At 41.0% G+C, this 18742-nt stretch overlaps 2 protein-coding genes across 2 annotated transcripts; both read right to left on the bottom strand.

Moving 5' to 3' along the window:
• Positions 1 to 749: 749 nt before the first annotated feature.
• On the bottom strand, positions 750 to 5615 carry si:dkey-219e21.2 (butyrophilin subfamily 3 member A1). The gene is made up of 10 exons (XM_061030686.1): positions 5485 to 5615; positions 4407 to 4464; positions 4084 to 4235; positions 3857 to 3955; positions 2853 to 2984; positions 2573 to 2692; positions 2323 to 2451; positions 1561 to 1639; positions 1435 to 1461; positions 750 to 1319 (listed from the first exon to the last, which is right to left on the bottom strand). The coding sequence occupies exons 2-10, from the start codon at positions 4438 to 4440 to the stop codon at positions 787 to 789; spliced, it is 1305 nt and encodes a 434-aa protein (XP_060886669.1). The 5' UTR covers positions 4441 to 4464; positions 5485 to 5615; the 3' UTR covers positions 750 to 786.
• Positions 5616 to 7530: 1915 nt separating this feature from the next.
• Positions 7531 to 17127, bottom strand: capgb (capping protein (actin filament), gelsolin-like b). Its single transcript, XM_061031122.1, has 9 exons — positions 16972 to 17127; positions 11992 to 12185; positions 10409 to 10563; positions 9368 to 9526; positions 9121 to 9270; positions 8784 to 8867; positions 8549 to 8681; positions 8091 to 8182; positions 7531 to 7885 (listed from the first exon to the last, which is right to left on the bottom strand). Exons 2-9 carry the CDS (start codon positions 12182 to 12184, stop codon positions 7820 to 7822), a joined length of 1032 nt encoding a protein of 343 aa, XP_060887105.1. The 5' UTR covers position 12185; positions 16972 to 17127; the 3' UTR covers positions 7531 to 7819.
• Positions 17128 to 18742: the final 1615 nt, after the last annotated feature.

Genomic DNA, 18742 nt, shown 5'->3' with positions numbered 1-18742 from the left:
TTAACAATATCAGCAGCACTTAGTTCAGTAGTCTTAAAGTGTCTAAGACTCTTTATCAAGTTGTGACTACTTTAGAAACTCTAAATTCAGTTGAAGGAGTGAAATTGTTCAAATCTGTAATATGACATAATCGAAAGATTACAAGTAACAATTAGGGAAATCCCCAATATTTTTGTGGCTTCTGAAAGCTAATTTTTCATTTCAGCCCATGAGAATCCTCATCGTGTCCAAGAGTTAAAGGTCCCATATTATGCTTGTTCTGGTTGTTTATGCTCTTAATGTGTTTTCCATGTGTCCTGAGCATGTTTAGGCACATCTATGTGAAAAAATTCAAAGTCCGCGGAAACGCGGCTTCTCCTACGTCCTCATGTTAGCTGTAGCATTAGCTGCATGTAACGCTCGGTTCTAGCCCCCCTCGATAAAAATTTGTCAGCGCGGCGTCATTGTCAGTGTGAGATCACTGATCTAAGCCCATTGGCTCGTTGTGGCAAGCCCAGCAACTCATATTGAAATTTCCAAGACGCGTGCTGAGCAACTGACCAATAACGACAGAGCGGATCGGCAGACCAATCAGAGCAGACTTGGCCCACGTGGGGTCTAACAGTGTGGGCTCAACAGAGTGCAGCTGACGGACTCAGAGCGTAGAGGGAGCAAGGAGGAGCAGTACATGAAAACAGACACTTTTTTTCGGACTTTAGCTATTGTGAACGTACAAAAGTAGGTACATAGATTAAATATACAAACCCCAAAAAGGGCATAATATGGGCTATTTAAGACTCATCTCTCTCAGTGTGTGGAGATTGTGTTAGGTGGGATAATCGTCATGAGTGTGCGACCATCCAGCGGTGCAAACAGAGGATACATCTTCCCTCTGAAGCTCCCAGTGAAGGTGTAGATGTGGGTCTTTGTTTCTGCGTTGTAGAAGGAGAGCTGGCCCTCTTCGTAGTCTAAGTAGATCCCAATCCGTCGAGGCACGAGGGCGTTGGGCAGCAGGGTCTCTGGCTTGGTACAGGCATAGAACTTCTGTGTGCTGCGCCACAGGGTCCAGAAGCCTTGCTTCGGGGTCATGGGGAAACGGCCTTCACGTTTGGAATCTGCAGTGGTCAAGCCAACGCGCCAGTAGCCGTTGTTGGCTATGTCAACCTCCCAGTAGTGGCGGCCGCTGTTGTAGCCCTCCCAGCCCAGAACACAGGGCCAGCTGTCAAAGCGTTGAGGGCTGTAAGGTAAATCCGCCTCTGAGAGGGCCTCCTGAACCCTACGCTGGTCTTCTGACAGCAGCAGCCAGGGGTTGTTGGTCTTTGGGTCGAGGATCACATCAGCTGTGTAGAAAAAAAAGAAGGGGTCACAAATGAGCTAATTGTAACTGAATATGGTGTTTATTTTTATTTTTTATCCTTGTTGGTAAAATGAAGAGAAAGTGGAGCTTGATCTTACCTGCTGCGCTGCAAATCCAACTCCAAACTAAAAGAGAAAGACACAGATAGAGGTTACATTTCAGTGGATAAATAACAGTTGTGTTTATGTACATGGACTAGATCGGTAATTAAAATCTATATATACCTGAGTTTGGGATGTATCTCGGAGTTCCTGCTTTCCAAGTCCTTTGCTTTGCCAGTAACCACAGCTGTGAAACTATCATCTGAAAAGAAACAAATAAACATGAAATAGAAATACATAGGAGCAGAATTTTAAGATAAAAGCACGGGCCTGCGTGGGATTTCCAAGAAGTGTTTTTTTTTATGATGAAGAGATACCACTTCACGATTATAACATAACATCATCTGCGTACGTGATGATAATTCAAACGTAGAGTCTGTATTACCAGTTATCAAGGGTGTTTATTGTTACAGTTTATCAGACGAAGGTTGATTGGGGTCATATGAACTGAAAGTCAGAGTCAGTTTGTTGATGCCATCTCTTAGTGGGCAGAGTTCACTCTAATCACACTTTACATAACAGGTTTCATAACACCTCGTGTCTGAACTGTGTGACATCCAACATGAGAACTGGCTCTGTTGAGGTTTTGAGTTCAAATCTATTCTGTGTGGATCATTTGTGCCCTTTTAGTGCTATTCAAATGTGAGTCTTTGATTTTAAGTGACTTTAGATGTTTTCTTATTTAATTTTGCATTCTGAGGTACATCATTTTAACACATTTTTAAAGAAAAAAATTCCATCTCACCGGTTATTTCATACTTTTTTTTTTAGATACAATTATTTTAATGTTGCTCAGTAACTGTTCCTGTCTTTTTTTTCTGGATTCACCAGATTGTAAAATAAAGTGGATCTACTAAAAATGTTTATTTGTCAGCTGTTTCTCACCGTGCTGTCTTCTTTGAGCAGAGACCAGGTGATGAACTCCATCAGAGGCAGCAGGTTGACGAGTCGTTTCTTCTTCAAACCGAGCAGGCGCAACACTTTCCCCAGCTCTTCACTCTGCACACCACAACTCTGCAAACACAAATACTTATTGAAATGCTTTTAAAAAAAAAAAAATGGCACAATCTCCAATCATATTTTGATACAAGATTCTTTTTGGGGATTTTCAGTACTAGGTTTTGGGACTCCTCACCTCGGTCGCCTCCTGCAGCTCCTTCGCCCACTCCATGATCCTCAGTTGAGCTTCCTCTTTCTGAACTTTATCTTTCTTTTCCTTTTCTTGACTCTCAGCCCAGGAGGTATTCTTCAGGAGCTTAGGACACAAAATCAGTTATTTATGTGCGAATATAAGCTTTATTTTGCTACCAAAGCTGGTTCAAGAAATGTACGTTTGATGTGTTATTGCCAGCTGTAGTTTCCTCTTTTTAAGGGCCACAGTGTTCAATCACACATTAACCCGTGCATGCACTCACCTTGTCGACATGATGGAGTTCATCAGCCCACTCCAGGATCAGTTTTCTGCTCTCCTCCAGACTGCGCTCGGTTCTCCGGTCTGTACTTTGGGCTTCTTTCTTACTGGTGCCCTCCTTGGTATCAACACTTCCCTGCAGAAACACAGACAAAGACGCTCTGAAAACCATAAACGTGTCTTTCTCAGACATGCAGATAACCACAACAAGTCATTTGACATCCACCTCGTGCTGATACGGTTCAAGGACAAGTCAGGAATATTTGGCTCTGATTTTTTTTTTTCCCCCAACCTAAAATGGTTGTTTTTTTTTTTTTAAACGGCTGATTTACGGTTCTTATCAGCCTTTAATGGGTCACAAAGAGGGAAAGGTCTCAGTTCACAGATGTCAGTCAGGCCTACACAGCAGAAGCTTGTGCAACCAGGCTGTGAAGGAGCCTTTAAACACGTAACCAAGCATGAACCACCAATTAACCTGCTCATCACCCTTTCTATAAAAAGAGATGTAACATTTTCTCATAGCAATGTTTGTCCAATCTGTTGCATATACACGAGCATGGCCTTATTACCTACTTAATAAGGCCTGTTATCTTCTCAACTAAATGAAGCAGATAAAAACGCTCCACGCTGGAGGCTTTATCTCAAAGCTACAAGCTCTGATGAAATGATCCATTTTATAATCCTTTTTGACTCTGCTCAGCTAACCTGTTATTTGAAGTGTAAGACTGCTGTTTATAAGTTATACAATTCATTTGCATTAAAATGGTGAGCTGGGGGGGCGCCCCTGTACAGAGGCTGGAGTCCTTGAAGTGGGCGGCCGGGTTCATATCTGACCTGTGGCCCATTCCCCTCTCTCTCTTTCTCTCTCTCTCTCTCTCTCTAATATTTCTCTACCCACTGTCCTGTCTCTAAATAAGAGCATAAAAAGCCCAAAAATTAATCTTAAAAAAAAAAAAAATGCTGAGCCACTGACCCCTTATATATTTCCTTCTGCCTCTCATGTCCTACCTTGCACACTTGGTCCACCTGCTCCTTCCAGTGATGGATGAACTGCACACACTCCTGCAGGCTGCGGAGGTTCTTCAGACCCGTCTGACGAGGGTGCTGCTGCAGAAAAACAAAGGTCAAATAACAAGAGGTTATTATGACATAAAAAAAAAGCCAAAATGGGGAACTCGTGCATCCTAAACGTCAAAGTACCAGAAAACACAGAGTAGAAATGGATGTTTTTGTACCTGTGAGTTTTGTGTGAGGCTGCCGTTGTTTGTGGTGCCGCTGGGTGCCGAGTTGTGAGCCTGGGTGCTCTCCACAGGCGCAGACGTCCAGCGCACAGGCCCGATGGAGCTGCTCTGGGTGGTGTTGTGATCCTCCGTCAGGATGCTCACTCCTGCAGCGGGGACAAATTCAGTGAAAACGACCTCATTTTAATGTGAACATTTACAAGTGAACTAATGTGAGCTGCATAACACAATAACTCCACAGTGGGCAAAGGTGGTGAGTTATGATATGTGAACAGAGAAGACAAGTGTCTTTCATCAGCAGTGATTGAATTACATACTCTTTCCAGTTTTCAGGATGCTTTTCATCTCCATGGTGATGTCCTCACTCCTAGGGAGCTAAGACAACAAGGAGAAAACGAAATGTTTGGTCAAATTAAGTGTTTGAAGAAGTAAAAATAAAATACAACAAACTACATGAATAGTTGTAGGCTAGTCCTAAACAAAAGTGCAGATACATTTACCCAAATTCAAAGCTTGATCTAAAGACAACTGGACTTGGTTGAAGACTTTGAAGAGTTTCACCTCTCCTCCTAAAGGCTTCTGTAGCATGCTTAAGATCCACAGAGGCTTACATTTCTAACTCCGTCCACCAGAAAGTTTAGAAGTGAAGAAGCCTTTCAGAGGAGAGGGGAAACGTCTTCAAGATCTTCAACCAAGTTCAGATGACTGAGAACTCCACAGACACTTAAACAAATGTTCTAAATTTATAAAAAATCATTCATAATTGAGATAAATAATACTAGTGAGTGGTTAAATCTCGGTTTTATAATTGGACTGATGCATTAGGGTGTATTTCAACTAACTTAAACAATTCAACAAGCTGAAAGTTTGATTTACAGAAAAATTGAATATTTAAAAATCAACTGTCTCTCTTTTGAAATGAGACTCAAATATTTCATCTTACATTTAAAAATGCAACATTATAATACAAAAGATGCACAGCTCAGAAGTGACTCACTGCTGAGGTTGTATAGAAAACTATAAAATAATGTAAATGATAAGAACTGCAAAGATATCAAAAATGATTTGGACGAACGATCTTGTTAAACCGAAACAAACCTCAAAACCTTAAAAAGGTTACGTTAGTGAGGCCTGAATATAAAATAAAAATAAACATTAGAAATATAAAGCACACTTAAAAGCACAAGAATAAAATCATTTCTATGTTAGCTCTGATCACATTATAATGATAAAGCTTTCAACATATACAAACGTAAATAAGAAAATGACCAAATAATGGAAACAAAACGGATATAAGCATATTTCAATACGTTGTGATAGATTTATTAATGATTACTACAGACACTACATTGTATTAAACCCATGCTGATATTCCCAGAGTTCCTTGTGTCCTACCTGTTTGTCTGAGGGAGCGGTGGTGCTGCTGCTCTGCTGGTGGAGACGACTGGAAGGTAACCGCTCTCCTGTCAACCTATTTGTTCCTTTCTACGTCTGTCTGATCTTTGGACTCTTTTATGACCTCTGAGGCTCCTTCTGTGCACCAAACACTCTCAGCGTCCCGGCAGCAGCTGGCACGTTGCCATGAGGGTAAAAGGCACCTTTTTTTTTTTTTTTTTTAATAGCAGAGATAAGCATGAGGATATCATCCAGAGTGACGCACACAGGATGACTGTGGGGTGGTGTAGCTACACTCATTTACACGCCTGCTATAGTTAATATGTTTTATAGAAGGGGAGCTGAGGTATCATCAGAGTGTGCGAGTCTTTAGATTATATAATCATTGAATACACATCACCTGTTGTGACTTAGATCTGATTCAACAAGCCAGATAAATAATTTGACCAAAAAAAAAGAGCAACTTTAACTCCTGAGCCTTCTTGGCAATATTTACTGAACATACCAATAATATCTTCTTTATAATCCATTTGTATTCTCCCTCTTTAATACTTCATTTCTCTCCTTTCTGGCTGTATCATTTCCCTTATATGTCAGGAGTTTAATAATCAGTGCTTCCAGAGAAAAGAGCTCCTGACCTCTCAAAGGTCAAATTCAATCAAACAGAAACCCTCTCCTTAAAATGCCCTTTTCTTTAAATGACAAGCTCACACTGCACGATATATGATTCAGCTAAAATAAATATAAAACCTATAAATGTTGCAATTTTGACTACAGTTACTCTTCCACTTCCTGGAAGAAGAGTTAAAGACGTCAGTGTCCTACCCTGTATACACCAGCACTCTGCTGTCACTGGAGCACTGGGCTCAGTTCATCTTGACTTACAGTAAATGTACGATGTAGTCCAACATGTATTTCATAACAGGGATAGGAAATCAGAAATGTTTTAGAGACTCACATAAAAAAAAAGTCTAGGGCTTCACATTTATTCAAAGAATCAAACTTTATTTGAACCAGTAATGTGCTGGATTAAATCAGCTGCAGTTCCAGTGAGGTACTTTATTTTGGTAGATTTTTGCGACCCTGTGGACAAAGTGGTTGTTTTATTCCTTTGATGGTTTTTACCCTGTTTTTTTCTCTTCCTGCTTTCAGAGTCAAATGTTTTGTTCATCGAGACTCTGCTCAGGAAAAAGTTAAAAACTTTGTTTTAAAAATGTGCTGTCAGTCACCTCTTCTAGCAGTATCAAGCATACAGTATATAGACTTTAAAAAAAAAATCTTTCTGATGATGGTCTTGTTTACCCTTGAAGCTCAGTATGAGACGTCTTTATTCATTGCAGTCTCTTTCATAACCAGCCTGAAAGTCCTCTCAGTTTCACTTCATCATGGTTTCGATCGTCTCAAAACTTACAAATACACGAGTAACTGTAACAGGCTATGAGCTAAAAGTTTGAACAAATCAATCAAGAAAATATCAAAGTAATGTCCACATGTATCACAGAGCTGTTACAAATGGAAAAACTTCTGAATTAAAATGTAGAAGGAATTCATTTCAGTGTGAAATATTGTTTTCAAAGTAAAAGTGCAGATTTTCTAATTTATAAAGTTTGTAATTATAAAATAAAAGTTGTAATGATGCAGAAAAAAATCCCTGTGAGGGTTAAATTTGTCCTTTACTTAGACTTTATTATTGAGTGTGAGCTGAGTAGTGCACGTTTTATTTGAGGATTAAGAATGTCTCTTCTTTGTTTTCAGATGAAAAGCCTTTCTGAGATGTATGGCAGTATGTGTAACAGAGGAGGATTGCAAACGCTGACATAAGAGCACCTTAAAGTAAATCCACGTTGATAAATTCCATCACTGATAACAGAGAACCATGAACCTTATTGAACTTGCTTACTGTGCCCGGTTATATACACGTAGACATGGCAACAGAGAGGGCATAGAACAACGTAAGGGTGTGAGGTGTGGCTGAAAGTCTCGTCACATTTCATCTCTCACATGTCAACGTGTGCTGGAGGAAGAAAAAAAAATCAGAGGACTCCCTTTACAAGTCACAACTTTAGATTTATTTTCTAATGCAGACAAATGTGACACCAAAACAAATGTAAAAAAAAAAAATACCTTTACGATTTTTTTTAAAGCTCTTTATATCTGTGTTTTTTCAACCATGACACTTTGTATATAAAAGTAACATTTCTGATTCTACCAAGTCCAAACAAGCTCGTGTCAGTACCTAACAAATATGTACATAGCCGCTCAATTCATATAAAAAAAATGTTTGTCAAATTTTCATTTTCTCCTCCAGGGCAGATCAAATGTTGCCCTCAAACGTTTAGTTCCAACTCTTGAAGAACTGCTTGAAGATGATCGTCTCCTTCCCCTGAGGCAGAATCTCCACCTGCAGCACAGACACATTACATTTTACTGCTTAGCGTACACAGACCGGGTTACAGTAAATGCGCTGGGAGGCCATAATGACCCTTTAAAATCATCACACGCTGCTGTAAAGACAGCAGGAGCCAGAGCAGCTGATTTACTGTAAGATAATGACATTTACTGTATGTGTGAGACTTTCAGATTTTAGTGAGAGTCGCGGTTAGTACCTGGGTCTTCATCCGGTTGTACTGCATTTGGTCGATGAAGTTGTCCGCCATCTGAAGGGCCACCTGCTTCTCCTCGGCGTTTGCTCCGTTACCTGACAGACGATCAATGAATCACATTAGAATCAGAAGTTTAAGAAAAGAAGCATGCTGTACGCACAGTTGTTGCCAACTTATCTTAAACACTTAGCCTTAATATATAAAAATATTCTACTTGGTACAGTTTTAACTAGTAAAGAAATTAGCTGTAGGGGACCAGGACTGTTTATTGTACCAGGATGTAAAAAAAGGGCTTTTAACCACGAGACCTATTGGGTATCCTTGACTATTGCAGCCAGCCTCAAGTGGACATTTGAGGAACTGCAGATTTGTTTGCACTTCTGCATCCTCTTCATTTTCAACACTGGATGTTGCCGCTCGGATGCGGTGCTGTTTCATGGTCACGCGGCGTCCTCCCTCACCTTTCCAGACGAAGACCTTCCCGTTGGCTCCGTTGTCCAGAATGAAGCAGTCGTCTCGAACCAGCAGCTCTTTGTCGAACGGGCTCTTCTCCGACACTTTGGTCGTCGTCATGGAACCTGTCGCATTGGACACCTGTGGGGATGTAAACAGGTACATTAGGCTTTATTGTTAATGGCATTTCTTTTTTTTGATAATTTAACGGAGGAGTTTTGAAGGCTTTGCAGACGGAGTCACCTTGAAGAGGGAGGCAGAGTTTGATGCGTCTGCTTTGGTGTCTTCCTCTGTGCTTTCTGCCAGCTCAGGCATCTTTCCTAAGACCTGCTCACACACACAACAAGAAGCTCAGGAAACACAGCTTCATCAATATTACATAACGTGTTTTACATTAATGGTAGCAAACATGGCAACAATGTATGGAGGCTATAGTCCTCATGACGGTGGCTTAGCTTAACTTAACTCCACCTTCGAACCCCTCTGAAGTGGTCATTGACATGTTTCGTCTCCTGGCTGTTTAAAACTCAAAATAATAATCATTCAGACATGGTGGTTGTTTAATATCTTTTTGTTTAACCTTGAGCATCTCCTCTGGCTCCTCCCCCTCGCTGGTGTCAACGATTCGGGCTTTTCCGTGTCTGTCTGTGTCACGGATCAGAGAGGCGATCTCGCGCACTTTCTGCTTCTCGAAGATGTTGGCCTGCGACCCGATCCACGACACGATGGTCTACAGGGCGAGGAGTAAGTGTCATCAAATCACAGCAAGGGACAGAACTGCCACCGTGATCCGTGCAGACTCAGTTTGATTTGGATTCATAGCTCACCTCCCCGAGGTCGAGGATGAAGCAGTCTCCTTTGTTGAAGCTGCTCCAGCTCAGCTCCACTTCTTTGGCACGGATGTTTCGTTTGCCTTTCACCTGGTACAACCTCTGAACCGTCCCGCTGCCCTGGGGCCTCCTGAAGCCCGACTCCACTCCACCCTCCTGTGGATTCAAAACATTTATTTTGATTTTTTGAATTTATTACGTTTTGTTGTCCTGCTGCAGAGAGATCACAGAGGGTTCATGTTTAACTTCCTGGGCTGTTTCACAAGCTCCAATTGGAGGCCGTGCAAACAGAGTGATATGACCACGCTTTGTCACTGACGCCATAACATCCAGAGCTGTAAAAACTGAGAGGGGATTTATCAGGAAATAGAAAAAAAGCTAGACAACATGAGAACATCACAATAGCACTCAGTACCTCATCTATCACTCGTAACTTTAGAAATCATTTCAGTTAACCTGACAAGTTGATGCTGCCAGTGAATTAAAGAAACAGTTTAATCTTTGATGTGTATTATTGGTGTTCGATGAAAAGCTTCAGTGTCTTATTAGTGTCTTAAATATCTATTTTTTTGTTATAGCTGGTTCAGCTTCTGAAATTTCAAAATAAGACACTTTCTGGAGAAAAATTCAGAAACTAAAAAATGAGACGAGAGTTCATGTGAAGGTCCACTCGTGCCAAATCCAAAAGTATATATTTTTATACTGGAGCTCTATTTTTCTTTATGTTTTTCCTTTTTATACAATTTTGTGTTTTTCAAATGTGTGCTGTTAATTCTCTTTCTTGTCGTCGTGCACTTTGTCTTTCAAAATAAGAACTTCACTCTTATTATGTAATAGCACCAATACATAAAGGAATAATAAACAAAAGTATTCACAAACTCTGGAGCTGTAAATAAAGTAGGACTTAAAACATTATCTGAGCAGCAGACGATAAAAATGTTTTTGCTTTACTCAAGAGATTTCAGACATTTTATTTCCTCTCCTGTTTAAAGCGTCTTTACGTCCAGGATCTCGTGTGTGTGTGTGTCCCCTCCTCACCTTGTAGCTGACCCCTCTGGGAAACAGAGACATGAACTCGATGGACTCGTTGCCCTGAACTTCTCTGTGCTGAATCGGTTCACCGCCCAGGAAGTTGTCGAGCTGCGTGGCGAGCACGCAGCACGCCACCTGCTCATCCCGAGACGACTTCTCGCCTACGACACAGAGAGGACGAGGTATGTGTCAATGAGAGAAACTTTGAGGATATTTCAAACAATGAATGATGAAACTCATTGTATTTCCTTCTCGACTTTATTTTTTTCACTTTACCTGAATTATTTTTTGAAGACAAAGTCAGAAAAGTGCATTTTGTATATGTTGATTCATTCAATCTTTCAGAGAGTTTTAAAAGCTCTTCTGCAGTCTTGACTGTTTTGTCAAACAACTTTTTCATGACATTTGAAGTTGAATAACGAATGTTCATTCACAACAAATGTTATCTCAAGACAGTTAAACAAAAAGAGCAGCACTCTTTGTTACATTATTCACAGAGACCCAACAACGATCTTGGGATGCAGCGGTATCAGACGATATCGGCCAAAATCAAAAATGTTTTTTCGGTGTTCTTATCACAGAGGTTTGTTTACTGAACGAAGCAATAAAACTTTATTGATCCTATTCAGTTTGGAAGAGTTTCAATAGAAAAGCATCACAACTTTCTGCACGTGCATGTGGTGCGCTTTTCGTGTTTTGTTTTGCCCCTGCCCTAAAACAAATCCTGGTGTCTGCCCCTGGATGACATACTGTATGGCTTTATGAACTTCCAAATTCAGAACAAGAACAAAACTTAAAAATAAAGCCTCAGCAGCCTTGGCTCACTGGAATATGTGAAAGAAGCTCGAGACGTAAAATAAATAAAAGGCAGCATTTAGAGGTCTGAAAGGGTAAAATAACACAGTTTTAAATAACAAAACAGCCCCTGAAGAGAGGGCATGGGTCATCACATCAACAGGAGAAACAGGGGTCAACCTATCTGAAACAGGTGGAGGAGGAAGTGAGGCCTGAGGGTGATGCATGCCTGAGCACAGAGAGCCCTCTCCGACCTGTGACAATCAGCTTAGTGTTACCTAAGAGCCGGATACATGCTGGAAACAACAGCCACATTTGAGTACTGTAACAGTCCTCCTGCATTTTTAAAGGCCATCCCAGTTTCCCTCGGGACCTCTATCTCTCCTCGATCATCCCTCCTTCCCTCTCTCTCTCTCTCTCTCTCTCTCTCTCTCTAAACAAAGATGCAGCCGGTCAGTGCTGTGTCTCATGTGTCATCATCATCATTAGTGGGAGGGTTACTAGCTTTTAAAGTGCAGCACAGCACCAGGAGAAGATGTTTACTGGACAATGATTAGAACTGTTACCCTCACATTGAGTTGACACTTTAATGAGATTCCATCACAGTAAACAAACTTTAGTCTGCACAACCCGACCGTGTCATCGCTTGTTTGAACATGAATATGCTGCCAAACATTTTGAGCTGTGTTGCTCAAACCGAGACTCTGTTTTGCAAAAATAAACACCAAAAAAAAAAAAAAAAAACCCCATGGTTGGTTTATTGATGGTCCGCCGGTGTTTTGACGGTCTCTCACCTAACCAGATGTGGATTTGGACTTGTCCCGGACCGTGGTTACTCAGCACCAGGTAGGAGTCTCCGTTATAAAAAGCGCCTAACTCGGAGGCATCCAGCGGCACCGCTTTCATCTTCTCCACCCTCCACCCTCGAAGACCCAGCTCCCGGACCTCGGGACCAAACTGACCCGGAGCTGCCTTGAAGGGGAGCATGCTGCGGGGAGAAGAGAGGGAGAAGTGAGACAAGGAGGGAGGAAGAAGACTTCACGAAGAGCGACAGACGGGGGAGACGATTGCTGAAAGCGGAATGTAAAATACGTGGAGATGTGTCACTGTCTCATTTGGTTTGAAGAAGGAGAAGTAAAAGCAGAAGTCTAACCCAAAAGTGGCTGACAATTGACGCACACAATTTTCTTCAGAAGAGGGTGCACTTCTTTTTCCACACTCTTCTTTAAAGTTGCTGACAAAAAGGTGGATTTTAGAGATGTGTGTCTGTAGCGACAGAAACTGAAGGTGTGGTTGGTGTGACGGGGCGCTACAACACTTATCCTCAACACAAAATGAAGGGTTTTGTTGCTGCTCAACAACCACAGGCTACATTACATCACTTTATGCAACACAACACCGAGCAGGCCGCTACACTCGTGTCGCTGCACAGAACCAGGCGGGGCCAGGAGCGGGCTGGATCATGTCACAGGTGAGGACGAGCCAGGATGACTCACTCTGACATACATCTCTTCCTCTCTTCTTTTAGCAGAGTTTCTACATCCTGCCACACAGGAAGAAGAAGAAGAGAAAAAAAAAGGCGGTTTTGCAGCAAATAAACGAGTAACACAACCGCACCTTCCTGTCGCCTCAGGCTTATCGTGACTGCGTTGCCGAGAGAAAGTGAGGTTAGAACATCAACAAGTCAGAGAAACTTGCTTCTTCCCCTTTCTCTCACATATCGCCTCACACTGTGATTGGTGCCAACATTGAGATACATTCACCATTAAATGTCTGACTCCTTTAATCAAACATGTAATGCAATGACTTTCAGCTTGGATTAAAGATAAAAGCATCTTCAAGGCTTCATAAATACACTTCTAGAAATACTTAAGAGAAATGGAAAGATGTCAAAAAAGAGACCAGCCTGATTCATTTTGCTGCGTAAGAACAGCTGCGACTGTGATCAAAATAAAATGCAGACGTCTGCTCCGATATATTTGAATGAAACAGTTCAACAGGAGGGTTTAGTGAATGCTAAATGGACTTGAGCTTGTTTGGTGTTTTTCTAGTCTTCTGACCACTCAACGTACTTTTACACCGTCGGTCACACTCACACACTCACACACTCACACATTGATAGCATGCCATGTTAGGGGTCCGTCTCCCGTTCACAAAGTTCCCACAGACCAAGCAGGGTGACTTGGGGTTAAGGGTCTTGCCCAAGGACACATCGGACATGTGGCTGCAGGAGCTGGGGATTGAACCCCTGACTTTCTGGTTGAGAGAAGACCTACTCTACCAACTGAGCCACAGCCTATGATTTCTGTCAACAACCAGACATTCAAAGCTACCTCAAGGCAGCATTTATTGCACACTTGTTGCATTGGATAATAGTCTATGTGTCCCATATAATACAGCAACTAGGTGTTTGTTTAGATAGTAATGAGTAGAGATAATGAAAATGTGAACAACCGTATGTGGTCCATACAGTATGTCGCCTCTGTCCTTTGAACAACATAGAGAACCAACCTTATACATCAAATATGAAGGAAGGGGAACCACAGACTGGTTCAGTTTTTGTCTTGGATAAATCAGAGAAATCAACCCAGTTTTATCATATATTAAAGTTAAATTCTGAAGTCAGTATCCACTAAAAAACGTTCTCCTGAAATGTAACTTTCAGTCATAGCTCATGGTTTCCTCTACAGATGAAGATAGCATCTCTTTTTTTTAATGTAATAAGCCACTTAAGCTCCTGGAGTATGCTCAGCTGCTACATCACTGTGGTTGTATAATTAACTCAGCTAAATTTCACTAAGGCCGATGAAAGCTCCAGAAAAACAAATCAAGTGAAACTAAAGTTTTAGGTTACAAAAGAAAGTTACAATAATCAAAAATGAACCTAATACGGAAGCCCCAAGTTTTCTCTTGATAAAAAAAAAAGCTTGCTTTCTTATTATTATGGATTCATGTATCTTATTGTCTCCAGACAACAATCCTTTTTTTCTTGTGAAAACAGGATCATTTTCTTAAGATCTAGAGAACAAAATAAGCTGCTCACTGTGATAGACCGGAGCAGTTTTGTTAATTTTGCTCGAAGTTCCTTTTCCGGTCAAAGTTGAACCATGTGTGATATTTTTTGGAGTTTTGTGCTTCAAGAGAAGAATCAAACAGCTTTCCCTGGACGGTATCGCACAACATTTGAACCTTATCTAAATGTTGTTTCTACCGAGCAGCAGCAGATTTGTGACTTGTTGCGACATCTTCTTATTAATCCCGGGCAGCATGGCACTTCCACGAAAATATAATATTGTTACCATAAATATGAAAATGATTCAGGCGATGCATTTACTACACTTTCTTGAAAGACTCTTAAACAAGTAAGCAGTTTCACTTCCCGTGACTGATAGGAGAGATATGAAAAAAACTCTGATGCCACATTTAAGACATTACTGCAAACTCTCCTATATATGTTGAATATCTCTCATTAGTCAGCAGAAAAGCTGAAACTTTTAACACATATTGTCAGTGTTGTAGTCAGTTAAACGAGAGGTCAGCAGCAGCTCCGCCCCCTTTTGTTTTTTGTGGTTTTTTTTAGTTTGAAAGACAGAGTGATGACTCAGTCACTCAACTTTTCTGATGTCTGCCATCAACTCTACAACTTTCTAGCTAGATGTAATCAATGACTAGATTTGTCTGCAGACAGATTAAGATGCAGTAAATGCAGGTCTTGATATTTGAAAGTATTAAAACGGTAGATTAGAGGAGTAGAGGAGGTGAGGGAGCGAGGAAAGAAGGAGGAAGAGCCCGAGGAGGCTCATGCAAAGGCCCTAGGGGTTAAAGTTACAATGCTTGGACAGCCGCTTTAGGAGTGAGTAAAGACGCAGAGAAAAAGACCCGTTCCACTTAACTGTATGATCTCGACTGGTACCTCCAGCATGCTGTCTGACTCCGGCTCCATTCTGTGTGTCCACTGAAGTGTGTGTGTGTGTGTGTGTGTGAGTGTGTGTGTGTGTGAGGTTGTAAGGAATCGAGAGGTCTAGCGTGGAGGAGTGTTTGCGCTCACCTGGCCTGGTTAGCTTATATGTGGGAGGTAACTGGAGCCGGTGTGATGAAAGCCTACCTGCGGCCTGTTTGGGGGGAGGTGAGAGTCGGGTTCCTGGTTCCTGGCTAAAGCTAAACACCAAGAGGATAATTACTGGGAGAGCAATCGCTTCCTCCATCTTTTCCTCTCTTCTACTCCTCCCCCGACTCCAGCTCTTCCTCCACTCTTACCCTGATCCTGCATAACCTCCCTCTGCACAGACAGTCAAATGTGAGCAGAAGTTTAAGACAAGCATGCAGGGGCTAAACTAGGAATCATAATCCCTCAAAACATGATCAGGAGGAGACCCTGAACACCCCACACCCACCTCTATCAACCCCATGCTGCCTTTAAAGGTCACATATTGTGAAAAATACACTTAACCATGTTTTTAACACTATTGTTTCACTAGTCTGTCTACAGCCCCCCCCCCCCCCCCCCCCAAATTATGAGAAAAGGAAATCCTCTCCGTCTTTTGCCTGCTTCACTTTTCAAAAAAAGTGCTTGAACAGGCCATTTGGAGATTTTCCCTTCATGACATCAAAAATGGAAGTGACCCCTCCCCCACGTGTCTTCAGAGTCTGCTTTCTCACTCTCACATTTTAAACCTCAAACATTTCATACAAGACAAAAAAACTTGACATTTAGCATAATCTATTGCTTTGCTCTTCATAGTCAGTATAAATTATTAGCGTACAAGTCAATGGATGAAAATGTAAATTTAAGAAATTATCGTTTGCTGTGCATTGATTCTTTAATATGGAGTTTGCTCTTTGTAGTTATTCTGAAAAGATGACAATCATTCTCATGAATATCTGTCATCCTACTGAGTAGTAGAGAGGAATAAAGTCAATAACGAGACTTTTTGAGACTTTCAAAGATGAAACTCGCTATTTTGGCCATAGCTGCTGGAGCAGAGATGTAGAGCTGGAAGGGGAGACAGAAAAAAAGAAGAGAGAGAGAATAGAAGGATGGAGGTGTTCAGGTGGAGACAAAAGGTCACAGCTAGGCTACACAGGTCACTGACTACATCAACCATTCATGCACTCTGAAGCAGACAGAAATATGAGAGCAGACAATATGCAGATGTTGAGGAGGGATCTGAAAACAACGTGTGATCCGAGGGTGAGTGTATACAGTGTCTGTCCGGTGGCTCTGTACATTTAAGAGATCAGAAGTCTGAAATCAAGACAGTGATGAAGACGAGAAATAGAAGCGAGCGCACAAACAAACAAGACTAAAATGAAGAACTTCATTATAAAACGATGATTGACTGACACTTTCAAGCTGGCACAAAAATAGTTTTGAATAGCAAGCTGAGTTTCTGAACTACAGTCACAAGATCTGAGGCTGATACCGCTTTAAAACCCCACCCTAACCTTCAGGAAGTTGTGAAAGAGCAGGAAATAAGATCAGGATGATGTGTAGGAAGTCAGACAGAGACAGACTGATGGGGCAGAAAAAGAAAAGAATAATTTCAGGGTTTGAATGAATACATGGATATAGTCAAGTCGCACAAATTTACACTAAAGACCCTTTGTCCCACTGTGAGATTCCTAGGATGATTTCAGGAGCAGGAATGTGCTGAGTGAGCAGGGAAAGACAAATAGAAAATGTTTCTTGTAAAAGACAAAGAAATGGAAAAAGTAAGAGAGATACAGAACACATTTAGAGTCTGATTGTGAAGCAAAAAGTTTTCCAAACTTACCTTGGATAGAGAGTTAGTGGTGGGACACAACACGTCTGAGCAGAGAGAGTGAAGAGAGAAGCAGTGGTGCGAGGTGAAACACGTCTCTAGACACACAAAAATCTCCCCCTCTTACACACACACACACGAGAGAGATTTCCTGCCTCTGTCTGGGGTGAACTTAGCCCGGCCCTCTGACTCAAACACAAAGGAAGCAAAAACAAACTTGACAGAATCAGGACTGAGAGTGGAGAAAGAATTCAAATCAAATCTGGTCACACTTTTTTTTTTCAAATGGTGTATATATATTGTTGAAGTGATGCAATAGCTCATTTTTTAACCAGCATTTTGAAACTTATATTTAATTAGTCTCTGTCTGGATGATGCAAAAATGACAACAAAATATACTCATCGTTCAGCTTTGATTGTCACAAAATGTTTACATTTTTCCACCTACAATGTAAAATCACCTTTGAACATGTCTGCAAGACTGATTCACATCAAGGTCCTCCACAGTTGGTAAATATCACCATAGCAACAGATCCAAACACACTTCCAGTCATACATGGATTCCCCCACTGATACACGCCTGATGAGACTGATGAGTCATCAGGTGTGGACAGGTACAAGGTTTGCTTTTAAATCAAGTCATTTCACTGAATGTTGGCCTTCAAATACAAATCTTTGTTTTCAATGTTTTCTGTTGTTTGTTTGTGTGAAGAAGAAATAGGTATTCGTAATTAAAAAGGTACTTATTTTAAATCTGGCCCAATTGAACAATTTACTGATTCAGCTGATATCATCTACATCATATTGGCTTATCTAAATTTAAAAAAAGCCTCACCTATGTATTATGAATGACCTCTTCTGTATGAGGGTATACTCGTCAAAGGGAGCTCCTAATCATTGCGGTCTGAAGCAGACTCCCATGGGTGAGCCCTCACTCCACCTGCTGGCCAGAGAGTGAGAAGAAGGCACATATGATAAGAGAAGATCCTACAATTATTGTGATCTGCATTTCTCTGATGTGCTGTTTTAGGGAGTAACATTTTCATCCTTCACGTGACCTAAAACAATTTTATCCTCCATTTTTTGTGTCCATCTTACTTAGTTTTGCCACTCTACGTGATAATATTTACTTCAGCCATTACATATATCTTTAGCTATCTATATATTATTATAATTGTAAGGTTTGCGGTGTTGGGGTATAGGGGAATGGGAATGTAATTATAGCAAAAAACCGAAAACATTCTACCTGTAAATCAAGGTTCTTTAAAAATGTCGTCGTGTCGTGTATCCAAATATGGATACAGAAAACCTTCATCTTCTGGTCAAAACTTGGTCTAGTTAAAGTTCTATTACTTAAGATGTTCGTAGCCGTTTCGCTTTGTTTAGTAGCCTTAAATTATATTTTAACTTCCTTTCAGGTGTGTAGTCCACTATTGTTTCAGTGAGCAGGTGAGCTCAATGTTATGAGATGAGAGCGCCCCCAAGAGGCAGGAGTGTTTTATCTCGTGTTAGTTTGTTCACCTGGTTTACCTGGACAGGTGTTGCGAATCATCAAGGCTTCTTGTGTTGCCTCAGTTTTTCTCATTAGAATTTTGTATCTACATAAACATACAGTATATATTCAAGTGGATTTGTTTTCCGAGGTTTGGAATACATTTGAATAATTGGTTAAAATGGAGTTCAAAAATGGTTTTCATTAGAAGTACTATAACTTATTAATGTAATACATTTTCCACAACTGTTCAATCATTGAAAAAAACAGGTATTTACCCTAATAACTACA

The sequence above is a fragment of the Labrus mixtus genome, chromosome 23 (assembly GCF_963584025.1).
Source record: "Labrus mixtus chromosome 23, fLabMix1.1, whole genome shotgun sequence".
Taxonomy (NCBI): Eukaryota; Metazoa; Chordata; class Actinopteri; order Labriformes; family Labridae; genus Labrus; species Labrus mixtus.
The sequence above is the reverse complement of the archived record's forward strand: the minus strand, read 5'-3'. Positions and strand labels throughout refer to the sequence as shown.